General features: G+C 54.1%; 1 protein-coding gene and 1 long non-coding RNA gene across 6 annotated transcripts; both read right to left on the bottom strand.

Annotated features, from left to right (window-relative positions):
- Positions 1-1,430: 1,430 nt before the first annotated feature.
- On the bottom strand, positions 1,431-2,424 carry LOC142419515 (uncharacterized). Its single transcript, XR_012778575.1, has 3 exons — positions 2,331-2,424; positions 2,161-2,259; positions 1,431-1,729 (listed from the first exon to the last, which is right to left on the bottom strand). It is a non-coding gene; the product is annotated as an uncharacterized LOC142419515 (long non-coding RNA).
- A 3,303-nt stretch (positions 2,425-5,727) lies between these two features.
- On the bottom strand, positions 5,728-13,124 carry MEAF6 (MYST/Esa1 associated factor 6). Of its 5 annotated transcripts, XR_012778574.1 has the most exons (8): positions 12,970-13,124; positions 12,711-12,826; positions 12,446-12,533; positions 11,919-11,964; positions 11,064-11,256; positions 7,666-7,723; positions 7,000-7,033; positions 5,728-6,524 (listed from the first exon to the last, which is right to left on the bottom strand). XR_012778574.1 is itself a non-coding variant. In XM_075522574.1 (7 exons), the coding sequence occupies exons 1-7, from the start codon at positions 13,063-13,065 to the stop codon at positions 6,516-6,518; spliced, it is 582 nt and encodes a 193-aa protein (XP_075378689.1). In that variant the 5' UTR covers positions 13,066-13,124; the 3' UTR covers positions 5,728-6,515. The 5 variants fall into 5 exon arrangements, 4 of the variants coding, with proteins under 4 accessions (XP_075378689.1, XP_075378690.1, XP_075378688.1 ...); XM_075522574.1 differs by lacking the exon at positions 7,666-7,723; XM_075522575.1 differs by lacking the exons at positions 7,000-7,033; positions 7,666-7,723.
- Positions 13,125-13,236: the final 112 nt, after the last annotated feature.

Raw genomic sequence — 13,236 nt, 5'->3', positions numbered from 1 at the left:
TGCCGGTGGCAGAGGGCAGATGCCCCTATAGTAGCGGCTGCCTTGTCTCAGGGGCAGATGCAGCTTCTGCAACAGGCCATGTGCCAGCGAGTAGCTTCATTCCCCCTTTACCTGGCACTTGTTGGGAGTTATTAAGTGCCAAACACTTGTGGGGTCACCGCTGCCAAGGGTGTGGGCAGCTGATGGTGGCAGGCAGCACGGTGCCAGGGCCCGCAGGGAAGGGCTGCGCACACAAGGCTGGCGAGACATGTTTTGAGCAGTGGGAACAGCGATGAAAAGAGTTTGCCCGTCTCTGGGCAAGGAGCGGCTGGTTTGCATAGTCTTCTCGCAAGGCAGGATTATCTCCCAGGAGGGAGGTGCTGCTGCCACACGCTCCCCTCAGCAGCACGGTTCACAGCTGCAGTGAACATTTCCCTGACTGAATCACCGCTGCGGCACACACCGCTCCGGGCCGGGCCCCCGGCTGCCCGCAGTGGGGACCGGTCCCCTCTCTGCTTCAGCAAGAGCTTGTCTGGGCACCCCCTCCCTAAAGAGCCCTGGGACCAGGGTCTTTGCAGCCAGCGGTGGCAGAGCTGTCCCAGCCTGTGCCGGGGAAAGACCAAGCAAACGCAACCAAGTGGAAAGCGGCCGCCTGTATTTTACAGCAGCGGAGCAGCGGCCGGCAGCCCCGGGGTGGTCCAGGCAGGGCGGGAGCAGCAGGCAGCCCCTGAGACAGGACCAGGGCTGGGCACAGGGCAGCCGTCCTCCCCTGCGCCCCGTGCGGGAGCCTGAGGCTGATCCTGCCACCCGGGGGGCCTGGGGCTGGGCCAGAGCCGCCCTGCTCAGCACCCTCCTCCAGCCCCCCACGGCTGCTTCCTCGCCCTTTGCTGGGCTGGGGGCTGACTGACCCCGCGGGGCACTTTGGAGGGGGCAGAGGCAGGTCTCCTCCGGTGCGCCCTGTGCGGTCGGTACAGCTCGGAGCCTGCTCCGCTTGTGGTTGGCACTCCGGTGGCACGGCATCCCTGGCCGAGCCGTTCTCCAGGGCTGAGGGCTCCTCAGCCACCCCAGGAGAGCCGGTTTCCCCCAAGTGCTGTTGCAAGGAGCCAGCCCAGAGTTGCAACACGTGTGTGGAGCAGCTGATGGAGGGGACTTATCTGGCCAACAAGGAAGTAAACAGGGCAGCACTTTGGGTTTTGCAATCCATCTGTGTGGGGCCACAAGCGTCTCCAGCTTGTGCAAGGTGATGGAGCTGGCAGTGACCTTACTCCTCGCTCCTGGAAGCTCCCAACAAGTTGCAATGGATTAGGAAGATGCTCCTTGCTGGGCTCCACTGGAGACAACCTGCCCAGGACAGGGTCAGCTCTGGGGCTGGCCCCAGGCACGGGGCAGCTGTGACCGGCCCCGGGCAGCGCAGGAGGCAGCGGCTCACCCCGAGCTGCCTCCCGGCTGGTTCCTGCTTCGGGGAAATGGCTGCAGTTCTGCTGAACGGGCAGGGCTGGGCAGGACTGGGCAGGGCCCGGCTGGCACTGAGGGATGGAGGCACAAGCGACACAAGAACGCAACTGGGACTGCGCCGTCCTGGTCGGTGTCCTGCGGTGCCTGGGCAGGGAGGGACATGTGGCTCCTTCCCGTCTCACCAACACCCTGCTTACACCTTCACTTACATTTTCTGCCTGTCACGGAGCCGCTGGCCCCAAAAGGCTGCCTGGGCACGGTGCCGGCTACCAGGGTGGCTCCATCCACCGGCGTCCTTTAACAGAGCAAAAGGGCGAGAGGCGAAGCGATGGCCGGAGCCCTGCTGGGTGCGGCAGTGACTGGGCACTGGTGCAGAGGCCTGGGAGCCGTGCAGGGGCCGTGACCCGGTCCTGGGGCGGCTCGGGGGCAGCCGCAGGCCCCGGGCAGCTGCTCCATGTGGGCCAGGAGCCGCCCCCATGCAGCCCCCGTGCTGCTGTCGCTTCCTCCTGCCAGGTCCAGCCGGGGCTGGGCCCCCTGCCCCCGGGGTTGGGCAGCCAGCACCCGACCCTTCCCCAGCACCCTCTCCTCCCAAGTACCTCCCAGCTGGGAGCTGGTGGGTCCCCTCCCGCTGCTCCCTGGCCCATTGCCCCATCCCCGGCCTGGCTGCAGGTGCCAGGTTCCCCCTTCCCTGACCCCTGGCTCCCCATTTCCCCAGCTCCTACCTACCAGACTCTCTCCCTCGCTCCCACTGGCACTTGGGTCCTCTGCTTCCGCCGGCAGCTCGGGGCTGTCACCGCAGTCCCACTGCCGCGAGCATTCCTGCAGCTGGGAAGGGGCATGAGGGTCCTGGGTACCAGAGGGGACCGAGGGGGCTGGGGACCCCACGGGGGACTCACCCGCTGGCGCAGGCCTTGCTGCTCCTGCAGCAGCTCCAGGAACCGGCTGCTCCACAGCAGCTTCTCAGCACCCAGCTCGGTGCAGAGGAAGCGGACGTCGGCCTCCAGTGCCTCCAGCCTCCCCAGCACGGCCTCACTGGTGTCGCCTCGCGGCTGCCCTGGCACCACAGCTCTGCTCCCACCAGCGCCCCACGACACCCACGCTGCCTGGCCGCTGCGCCAGGGACGCCCCCCGCCTGCCCGCAGCGCTGTGCTGGGGACCCACCTGCCTGCCCCGACTCCAGCGCCGCAGCGGAGCCCCCGTCCTCCTCCTCCTCCTCACTCTCCTCGCTGCCGCTTCCCAGCCTCAGCTGCAGCGCCGTGCCGAGCTGAAAGCCACCACAGGCAGCAGGGACTGACATGTACATACCGGCACCGACCCTGACCGGGGAACCGCGCCATGCCCTGGGGACCTACAGCCCCGCTGGCACTGCCGGGCCACCCAGCAGAGCACGTCACCAGGCTCAGCCCTGTCCTGGGGGGCCGGAGCTCTCCACAGCCCCCGTGGAGTGGGGACACGTTAGGGACTTACCTCCTCAGTGACCTGGAAGGCGCCGTCCCAGCAGCTCTTGTAGCAGATCAGCAGGTACTGGGGGGAGAGGACGGTGGCCGTGCCGTGAGAGCGGCAGGCTCAAACGTGCCCCGGGGAGCACAGAGCCCGGAGCGATGTCCCCATATCCCCAGGGCTCTTGGTGGGCAGAACCATACAGCGCCTCGAGCCACCCCCCCGAGGATGAGGGTCCCGACCCCTCAGTCATGCTGCCGGATGCGGTGGTGACACGCCCCCCCCCCCCCTTCTCCAGCCCTGGTTCTGGACACGTGCCATGTTTGGAGCTGACACAAGTGCATGAAGGTCTTTGAGGAAGGGGCCCCATGGTACCAACCCACACCAGCCTCCAGAGCCACTGCAGCCCCCGGAGCGCCGTCCCGGAGAGTGACACGAGCCAGCAGCACCCGGTGCGCAGGAGCTGCCTCCACCTCGGCTCCGGCGGGCCGTGCTGCCTGCCCATGGGGGCCCTGCAGAGCAGGAGACGGAGAGGTGATGTGCCCGCACCCTCGGGAGCCTTGCTCAGCCGCCACGCTCTGCACACCGGAGGGATGCGCGGTGCACCGCCGCACGCCGGCGTCCAGCCCCGCCGAGTGCCAGGCTAGGGAAAGGGCCATATCCCAGCACGTGGGGCACGTGCTCAGAGGGCCCGCCTGCCCCCCCCCCGCTCTGCCCCCTTACCTGGCGATGCACCACGCACGGACCCCTGCCCCTCCTGCCTGGTGCCAGCGCTCGGCTGCTGCTCGGTCGCTTGCTTGGGCTTGATAAACTCCTGCCTAATCCTCTTGGTGACGAGGCTGTGCAGGGGATTAGCGTTTCTCTTGCTCTACCTTTGGTGGCCATAAGGACAGTTGCTGCTCTGCCACACCTCATTTGCTCTGCTCAGGATTCATCTTCTGCAAGCAAAGGACTTGTGATTTATTTTTAACTACTACTTTCAGCTTTCGTTACCATTCAGGTAACAGCCTGCGCAGCTTGCTCTGACTCCCATGTCCAAGGCCAGGCACTGGGTAGCCTGGCGAACTTTAGTCACGCAGGCTGTTTAGGAAGAAAAACAGAAGTCTTCAGAGATAAAATAGACATTTTAGGCAAAACTGCCAGAGCCAGACTCCAGCATCCATCTCACGACACTCCGGTAGGTGATAGTGCTTGTGTTCCCAAAGCGATCGGAGACCCCGCACCCTCTCCTCCCCACTCCTCACGGTAACACCGCAGGGAAGCTGGTGCTGCAGAGCCGTGGCTACTGGTTCTCGTTCTGGGACGAGGGACTGTTCCCTCTGCTGGGGCAGACCGCACTGGGTCCCACGGCCCTTAATCTCACCTGTCTCGCGGCAGCCAAAGGGCTGCTGCTGGTCAGCAGGCCCTGGGAGGGAATAGCTGCGTATCAGCAGAACAGGGTCCCTTTAACTGTGAACCAAGCGTTTGCCATTTAGCTTTCTGCCCTGATCAATGTGCCGGCTCCCCCGGGCTGCTGCCATCAGACACTGTCCTCGTCAGAACAGGCTGTCCCCTTCCTTTAGCGACAAACCCTGCCGGAGGGCGGAAAGGTTGCGTTTTCCCCTTGTCCCCACAGCACCCCTAATGCCCATCACAGGGAAACTGGAGCTGACTGACACTTTGCCACAAAAACGCCCGTACACACAGGACTCCAAGCTACACGAGCCCTTCGCTGTTTCCCTGCAGGCGAAGGTCCTGGCCAACAAGGCACAGCAGCTTTCCTCCAGGTCAAAGAGGCGCAGCAAAGACTTTTACCCTCTGAAGTTCCGGCGCTCTTGCGCTCCTTGCTTTGGAGCAGCAGCAGTAGTGGGACAAAAGCTGCTTTTGTACCAAGTAATCAAAAACCATCAGCTAAGACTCCTTTTTTCCAGAACTATGGAAAAGCAAGGCCTTTTAGGAGTTTATGCAGTTTCCTAGATCTTCCACCCCCCTGTATTTAACCTCTGTAACTTAAAACACAAAAATGTAGGACAGCTTTGCAGCTCTCCCGTTAAGCCGTTACATCCCGACACCCCCCGCAGATAAGCGGCCGTCAGCCCCTGACAGCAGAGCGCCAGCCGCTCGCTCTACTGCGGGATAAGCCAGCTCCCACCACGAACAAATACAGAGCTGCCTTGATCCCTGAACCAGACAACAGAACACGGGAGAACTTCGCTCCTATACATTTGCCTTCACTCTTCGGCACCGCTCTGCACCGACTGGGTTGCCTGGAGGGAGCTGAAAAAGACCCAAGACACCACGAAAGCAGAGGTGCAGCAGAACGGAACGAACACCCAGCTGCACCAAGCGCACATGCACGTACCGGGGGCCGTAAGCGACACGACTTTTCCCATGGCACTCCCTTCATCGGCAATGTTTAAGCAGACGCAAATGCATTGCCGCGTCGGTAACAAAGGCAATTTACCGCCTTGAGAAGAGCAAAGCCTGTTTCGACATCAGCATTGATATCTTGACCTGGCTACTGTGAAAAGCAGCTAACGCTCATTCCTCTGTGTACTCTTCCAGTGGCAACCCAGACTGCTCATCCCTTATCTGTGGGCATTCTGCCAGTATCAGCAAGAACTGATTTACATCCAAGTCCTACCTTGAAGCAGGATTAGTTGAACACAGCTGGAGATTAGTGCCGGGCAACCCTTTCAAGTACTCAATGATACGTCTACCAGAGGAAAGAAAGCACAAAGAAAACCTCCTAAGGGTCACGAGACGAGGAACAGCTACTATGCGAAAGTGGAAGAATTCCAGCAAAGTCCTCGTGAAGCAGATGGAGAATAAAAAGCACTAGGAGTCAAATTTTGGACTGAACAAAACATGAGAAGAGAGATAAACATGTAACTTTTATTGTTTATGTACAAATGACAGAAGTTTGTATTAAAAAGAGAATCCACCCAACCTCAAAGATAGCGAAGAGCAAGATGGCTTTGAGCTCCAGCCTTCCCTGCATCTAAAAGCACTGCGTAAATTTTAGGGCATGGTGTTTAAAATTAAAGTTTGAGAAAAGGGTTAACCACCTTCTTCTCTGCTTGAGTAAGAATCAAAATGAGCTGTTCCACAAAATGAAGAACCTTCCACTCTATATGGATTAAAACAAAGAAACCAAAAGTCAATGTGTTAACTATACACTTTGGTTTAAAAAAGAAAAAACAAAACAACAAAAAACCAAACCAAAACAAAACTACAAAGCTAAGTATCAGCAACAAAAGTAATCTAAGTCTTACAACGTGGATGGGACATACTGAATCATACCCCAGTTCCAGTGGAAAAAGAAATACCTCTCCGTGGGTTTGCAGATGACAGGGGTGGCAGCAGCAAGATCAGCCAATTTTAGGAAGTTCCCGACTGAGGTGGAAGCACAGAATAGTCAGGAATTCAGGACTACTACTACTACTACTACACCTTAGTCTTCCTGCAACTCAGGTGATTTAAAAATGATGCAATGTACATGGTCCAAGATTTTCTCCCCCATCTAAGTTCTTTAGAGTGAGCCACTCCCATCTGCAGACACTTGGCCAGAGAGCTGCCATCGTGCTCTTTCAGTCGACTGGCATTTTTCTCAGTGGGGATTCACGTAGACCTAAATCCCAGAAGCATCGGCACTGATGAGTCTAGTAGTCCTGCAGGGAAAGGAAAGGACAGGCACATTAAGACCTTTCTACCTTCAATTACGCTTGCAGAGCTGGGATTCTCAGTCTTCTCTCATTTCTACATGCAGGCAAAACAGAAAAGATTTTTTCTTGTAGCTAAACATTCAAAAGAAAGGACCCTTCAAAACCTTAGTTCAAGAACGCATCAACTCAGACCAGATGCTTTTTAATGTTCCAGATCACGACAAGATAACAGGACGCAAAAACAGCATTTTTCATAAAAAGTGCATAGGACTTAACTGTGACCTAGCTTCATGACAAGCCTACCTGGGCTTATTTACTGTTAACTCCACAAGACAATGCTTATTTCATACCATGATATTCCTCAACCATGAAAATAAGATCTTAAATTACAGCAGAGGGAGGCTTTTTAAGGTTAGGAGTCAGTCAGCCACTCAAGTCTACAGATGAGCAATGAAAACAATGACAGAGCACTGATACTTACGGCTCTTGGCTTTTTGTTTAACTTGAGATCAATCCTGTGGTTGGAAAGATAAGAGAAATGTCCATTTCAATACATTAAACCAAGACTAGAGCTCACAGAACCAGCTACTGCATTTGGCACAGGCTACAACAAAGACTATTTGGTTAATTCAATCCACGTTCTCAATTCGGCTGAGCCAAATCACTGTCCCAGTATTACTGGACAAGAGAGCAGCAAAGAGACGGAGAGTGGATTCTTTACTATTTGCCAAAATGCATGCTCCGTCCACTCAAAAAAAAGAGTTAATAAAGGTTCACAATAAAAATCACAGGGAAGTTATGCAGCATAAAGAAACAAGGTTAAATACGCATGCTCTATGTTAATTTGTTAGATGTGTAACTATGCCACAGGTAATTATTCAGACATAGTGGTAATGGTTATTTACTTGGAATAGAGATAGGACTTAAGATGACAGGGATTATATGAGTCAAAGGTACTGAGTTTATTACATTTTTCCAGAAGGAAATATCCAAGTCTACACTAATCTCCTTAAGAAGCAAAGCCAGAAGAATCAGTTTTTAAACTACGTTTTTAAGTTAAAAAGTTTATCTATTTAAAAATGAAATAGAAAGGTAAGGAAGAGTGAAGTTAAATTAATTTTGCTGAAGTTATTAAATAAAATGTTACCTCCATCACGCTTTTCTGTTTTTAAAAAAAACTTCCCAGCCTAACCTAATATACATACCTACAATTAAACAGATAAACTATGGGTTAGAAAGGTCTCAAAAGGCACATTGGTGTCTACACACTAACAACACAGCACAAGTACTAATTCAAGTCAAACTTACTCAAAGTCATAATCAAACATGCCAGACGGGCTGAGGGGCAGCATTTGAAAGGAAGAAAGCAATAGAAATTAATATACTAATGAATTAAATAAATTAGTTGATTAGCCACCCTAGCGAGATTACTAAAAAATAAAATAAAATAAAAAAATAATAAAGCCATAAAGTTCTTAAGATATCTTAACCAGAGTTGGGCACAAAAAGCACTCCAGATTTGGCAATCCAGAGTCCCCCTCCCCAATTGGATTTCTGGGAAAAAGAGGTGTTAGAACAGAGGCAGAGTGGTTTTATGGAGGGAATTTTAGGTGCTAAAAAAGGAAGCTATCAGATACGTGAGAGTGCACACTAGCTCGCAGGCAGAGAGAAAAACTGACTTGCTTGCAAAAACAAACGAGCGGGTGGTGGGAAAGCAGTGGCTTTGTCTAGATTATTACGGCAAAGCAAAGCTTGTTCAGGCAGAGGGGGAGGCGACACAGAACTAAGTGGGCAACTTTGCATTCGAATATTCTCATAACGCACACATCCTCTTGCACTCGCTTCCTCTAGTGAGCTAAAGAGAGAACACGGTCAAGTGGCCAAAGCGAATTACAGTCTGGTGCCGTTCGACCCCGTCTCAGCATTCGCACAGGTATCGCAGCACCGTCTCTAGAAACAGTTCTGCCCCAAAGCTAACAACTGTACTTGTTGGAAAGGACTTATCATCGCATCAGCTGTAACTCAGTAGCTTTTCAGCACCGAATTTCTAAGAGGAAACAGTATTGTTTTCTCCTGAAATACTTTTTAGCCATGAAAATTGCTGAGCACACAGAATATAATCACCTTGGCCTTCCTGTGGTCTCAGAGGGAACAGAGGATGACTTCAGTAAAGACACTGTAACTTCCATCTGATTCCCTGGTTTTGACTGTTCGAAGTTAAACTGCCTATTCACACCAGTTCTGCCCAGTCTGAATCCAACCTTCACACTGCTCGCGGTGGCACATGGAGTAGAAGCGCCAGTGGAGTCAGTGCACCTTCGGGGGGCCTGTTCCCAACACCTCCCAGTTCTTCAGGAACAGGTGAGCAGAACTCAAACGTATGCTGGCAAATGGAAGAGCTTCCGAACAAAAAGAAACGCCAGTATTTCTTTTTCTTGCCTTTTTTTTTTCCTTTCATTCCATAACACTCAAGAAGCAGACACGCAGGTCTCTTCCTAAAGAGCACTCGGGGCTGCAATGCATTTTAAAGCACTTAGCTGTACTTTCAGTAGACTGGGACTGCTCTGTTGTTTGCTTTTTTTTAACCTAGATATACTTGAAAATTGCTTGGTCTTTCCTGCCAAAATTTAGGGAATAGTCAGTAACGGCATTCGCAATTTTCACAGTGTTTTTATTACAGACAAACTTAATTAGCTTCTTTTAGTTATCTATCTGGCCATGCTACACATTACAAAATAGTCAATTACTAACGGCAAAAGCCTTTCCGTAATGTCGACGTGGCTGACGTATCTCTTAGGATGATAAGAATTGCCATACCAGATCAGACCAGGGCTCCTCATGTCCAGCATCCTGACCCCGACAGTAGCCAGCATCAGCTGCTTCAGTGGAAGGAATGCAGAAGCAACCCCAAAGCACAGACCCTGCCAGCGGGGCAGCTTCTTCCTAACTCCTGTCGCTAACGTCGGGGTTATGTAACGGAGCAGAAGCATTTGTATTATTTACAGCATTTGTATGGCACCCCACTGCGTCTGCAGTGCATTGGTTTGCTGTCCCTGTAAGCGCTTAGTGGAATACTTCGTAATTTATTTGAAATAGCAATTTTCTTAAGCTGTACTTCAGTTTTACAGATTGTTTCTCTGAACTTGTTTACAGATGTAGTTTCTTGTGTTATTCCTGAGCTTCTTTCCAACTGTCTACAGGCAAAAGAAGAGTTTTGAACTGCTTTGGATTCCCAGCTCATGAGGAACCAAAGGGACATCCAGTACTTTACGATGTTGGCCCAATTAAGACTGCTGTAGGAAGAAAATTCTGATCTAAGAAACAAAGACATGCTAATGACTCAAAATGTCATGAAGGAGAAAAAGTAGTTAAACATTTTTCAAGTGCTATACCTACCTCCGCATCTCCCAAACCAACCTTCCCCCAGCAATCTTTGTCAATTTGTACCACTCTTCTTTAAACATTTCTCTCTTGTAACTGTATGGGAAGGTCCCTTAAAGAGGAAAGCCCACCCATACACGAAGCCAACAAGCTCAAAGTTAGCAAGAACAGTTGATTTTTAAAAGCGCCTTTACTTCTAATAAACTTTAGGTACCAGTTCCAGCAATTGTTTCCAGAGAGGCGCAGTTTTGCAGTGGCTCCTCTTTCCAGAAGCATGGCTTTCCATGTATTTTTTTTCCCCTTAGGGTGTGACTCCACAGTGCACTGCCATACTCTGTAGAAATCCTTGGGCTAGCTCTGCCGAGGGGCACCGAGACACGGCTAAGCAGCAGGTTATGCTGGCCCATGGAGAGCAGCACTGTAAGGCAGGGAGTTTATTTCAGATTTCTGAGCCGTCAGCCCGCCATGCTGCATCACGCCTTAGGGGCAGACCTTAAGGGGCAGAACTGGTCATCTAAATTCAACCATACAAGAGTTCAGGAAAGCTTTGTTTCCCAGGAATTTCAGGTCAGTTTAATAACAAACACGTTGAGGTTAACGTGAGAAAGCAACTCTTCCATGCCATAATCAAAAGAGACTCAGTTTGGGACACCAAAAACTGAAAGGGCTTGGAGTGGAAATCTCAGGGAGGAGTGTCCACAACCCCCAAAACATTCCAATTTGCTTTTTCACCCTTCTTTTCCAAAGAAAGTACTGACATTCCTATCTTACTTGGTTCTGGAGAAACCAAGAAGCAAGCACAGGAGGCCAGGGCTGCAATCTTCCTCTACTGGAAGGCAGGCAGCTTTATTCTCCTGGACAGACAGGAGAGTTGAAAGGGCCAGGTCAAAAGCATAGCGGTACCAGAGCTGGAGTCAGTACCCTGTCCCGACTGCTTGTTTGACTTCCTCTGCATGCCTTCCCCTCCTTGATACCACAGGGGCAACGGGGTCCTGATGAACGCTACAGCATGCATACAACTAAAAACCAGAGAAATTACCAAAACAAACGACCTGAGCTGCCCATTATTCTAACAAGTTACTAGTTCCCTTCACATAATGCAGTGACTCCAGCAACAGCTAACTGTTCAGAAGGCATGGCAAGAAGGCTGCTGGTACCACTAACCTGTGCCGATTTTTGTTCTTCCGTTTTTTGTGGCTGCTGTGGTGGCTCCCAGAAGAAGTAGAGGAAGCAGCTTTCTGGGGTTTCACCCCCTGCACAGACCCATCCAGCTCTTCAGCATCCTCCTGGTTGGGCTCATTCTCCTGATTGTGAAAGTCTGGGGAAGTGTCACTTTCTGTGCCACTGCCTGGCTCCCCTAGAGCGTGACAAAGACAGACGAACACAGCGGTGACCTCCCCGCAGCTCACATCCCAGGCCGCCCTGGCAAAGCCCTGAATGGAAGAAGCAGCCCCCAGCAACAGTACACGGGCAGCAGAGACACGCTGAGCCTTATGGCACCAGGGGGTAAATAAGAGAACCTGAAAAACATTTCTGAAGGACAGCAAGCTACTTCCTCAGCAACTGAAGCACACCAGAATTGCATTCGATTTGGTACTGATTACAAAAACATTTTAAAAAATCCTGAACATAAGTGGCTCTTCCCCACGTCACTTGCAACCGACTGACAGACACACAAACAGAAACACGTTGCTTCCGCTCTTCTAACCTCTTTCTCCAAAGAGCACCAAATCCTTTTAAATAAGTTTTATGCACAACAAACCCTTGCTGAGCATACAAGTTTACTCGAGGAAGGAAGCTAACTTTACTTCTGTTTCTCACAGCGCCGCTTTGCTGACTGTTGTAGCTAGAGGTTGTGCTGGGAGCCGGCCTCAGAGGAGCAGCCGCAGGTCTCTGAACGGGGAGCGCTGCCAGGGAGCAGCGAGTACAGCGCAGATCCAGACAACTGGAGACAGAGCTGAATGGTGGGGAGAAGCGTAATTCTTTCCAAATTCTGAGAGAAATGAAAAAGTGACTTACGCTTCTCGATGAGCTGGTCCTGAACTCCAGCTAATGCACTGACCGCCTAGAAAACCAAAAGGGATGTTAATGAAAGCAGTAATTCACTTACCACTTTTCAAATGTTCAAACCCACAGAGATCACCTCACAGAGGAAGACACATCAGGCCTTTGCTTGAAAGAGCTTACGACCTAGCACCAGCACGGCACAGCGGAAGGGGGTGAGGAGCAAAAAGATAAAGACATGGATGGCAGTGACAAGCGTGTGGCACGGGTGGCTCTTGACTGCGGTTCCCTTTCAGCTCTCTGGGTGTTAAGCGGGATAACATGGGCACTAGGAAAAGGGCTTCTGAAAGAGGCTGCGAGGTGGGATGAAGATGCTCGGGTTGTGGGCGATAGGGCAGGTACAGGATCTTATGGAATGGAAATGGAAAACTGGTCCTGCAGCAGCCCGGGCGACCACCACGGGAGCAGCCGCACCGAGGAACGCCGAGGGATGGGGCCGGGGCCGCCCGCTCGGCCCCGCCGGGGCCCGGCCTGGCACTCACCGCTGCCGAGGTGACCGAGGACTTGCTGAAGAGCCGCTCAGCCTCCTTGAACTTGCGGTTCCTCCGGTCGTTTTTGCTGTTGGAGTTCCTGAAACAGAGAGAAACAACATCGCGGGGGCCCGGCGGGCCGGGCAGGGGCAGGGGCGGGCAGGGCCGGCCGGGCAGGGGCGGGCCGGGCAGGGGCAGGCAAGGCGGGCCGGGGCAGGGGCAGGCAGGGCGGGCCGGGGCAGGGGCAGGCAGGGCGGGCCGGGCCGCCGGGACTCACTTCTGGTTGGTGAGGTAGCGGTCCCAGCCGCGGATGATGTTCCCGTACATCTGCGTGTCCTCCAGGTAGCTGCCCTCGAAGGCGTAGATCTGCCGCTCCAGGTTGGCCAGCGTCTCCTGCCGGGCACAGCGCGGCGCATGGAGCGGGCCCGGCCCCGCGCCCGCCCCGCGGCCCAGGCCCCGCCGCCCGCCCGGCCCCGCCGCCGCCCGCGGTCTAGGCCCCGCCGCCCGCCGTCCCAGCCCCGGCGCCCGCCGCTCACCGCCAGCTCCTGCTTGCGCTTCACCAGCTCGGCCAGCTCCCGGCGGGTGTCGGGGATCTGCGGGGGGCCGCCGGCCTTGGCGTGCAGCGCGGCCATGGCGGCGGCGGCCTGCGCGGGCCGGGCGGGGCGGGGCGCGGCGGCGGCTGCGCTGCCGGGCGGGGCCGCCGGGGGCAGCGCCGAGCCCGGCCCGGCCCCGCCGCTCCGCGCCGCTCCGCCCGCCCGGCCCCGCGGGGGCGGGCCCCGCCGCTCCGCGGCACCGCCCGGTCG

The sequence above is a fragment of the Mycteria americana genome, chromosome 21 (genome assembly GCF_035582795.1).
Source record: "Mycteria americana isolate JAX WOST 10 ecotype Jacksonville Zoo and Gardens chromosome 21, USCA_MyAme_1.0, whole genome shotgun sequence".
In the NCBI taxonomy this organism is placed as follows: domain Eukaryota; kingdom Metazoa; phylum Chordata; class Aves; order Ciconiiformes; family Ciconiidae; genus Mycteria; species Mycteria americana.
Note: the sequence above shows the minus strand (reverse complement) of the source record. Positions and strands in the feature narration are given on the sequence as shown.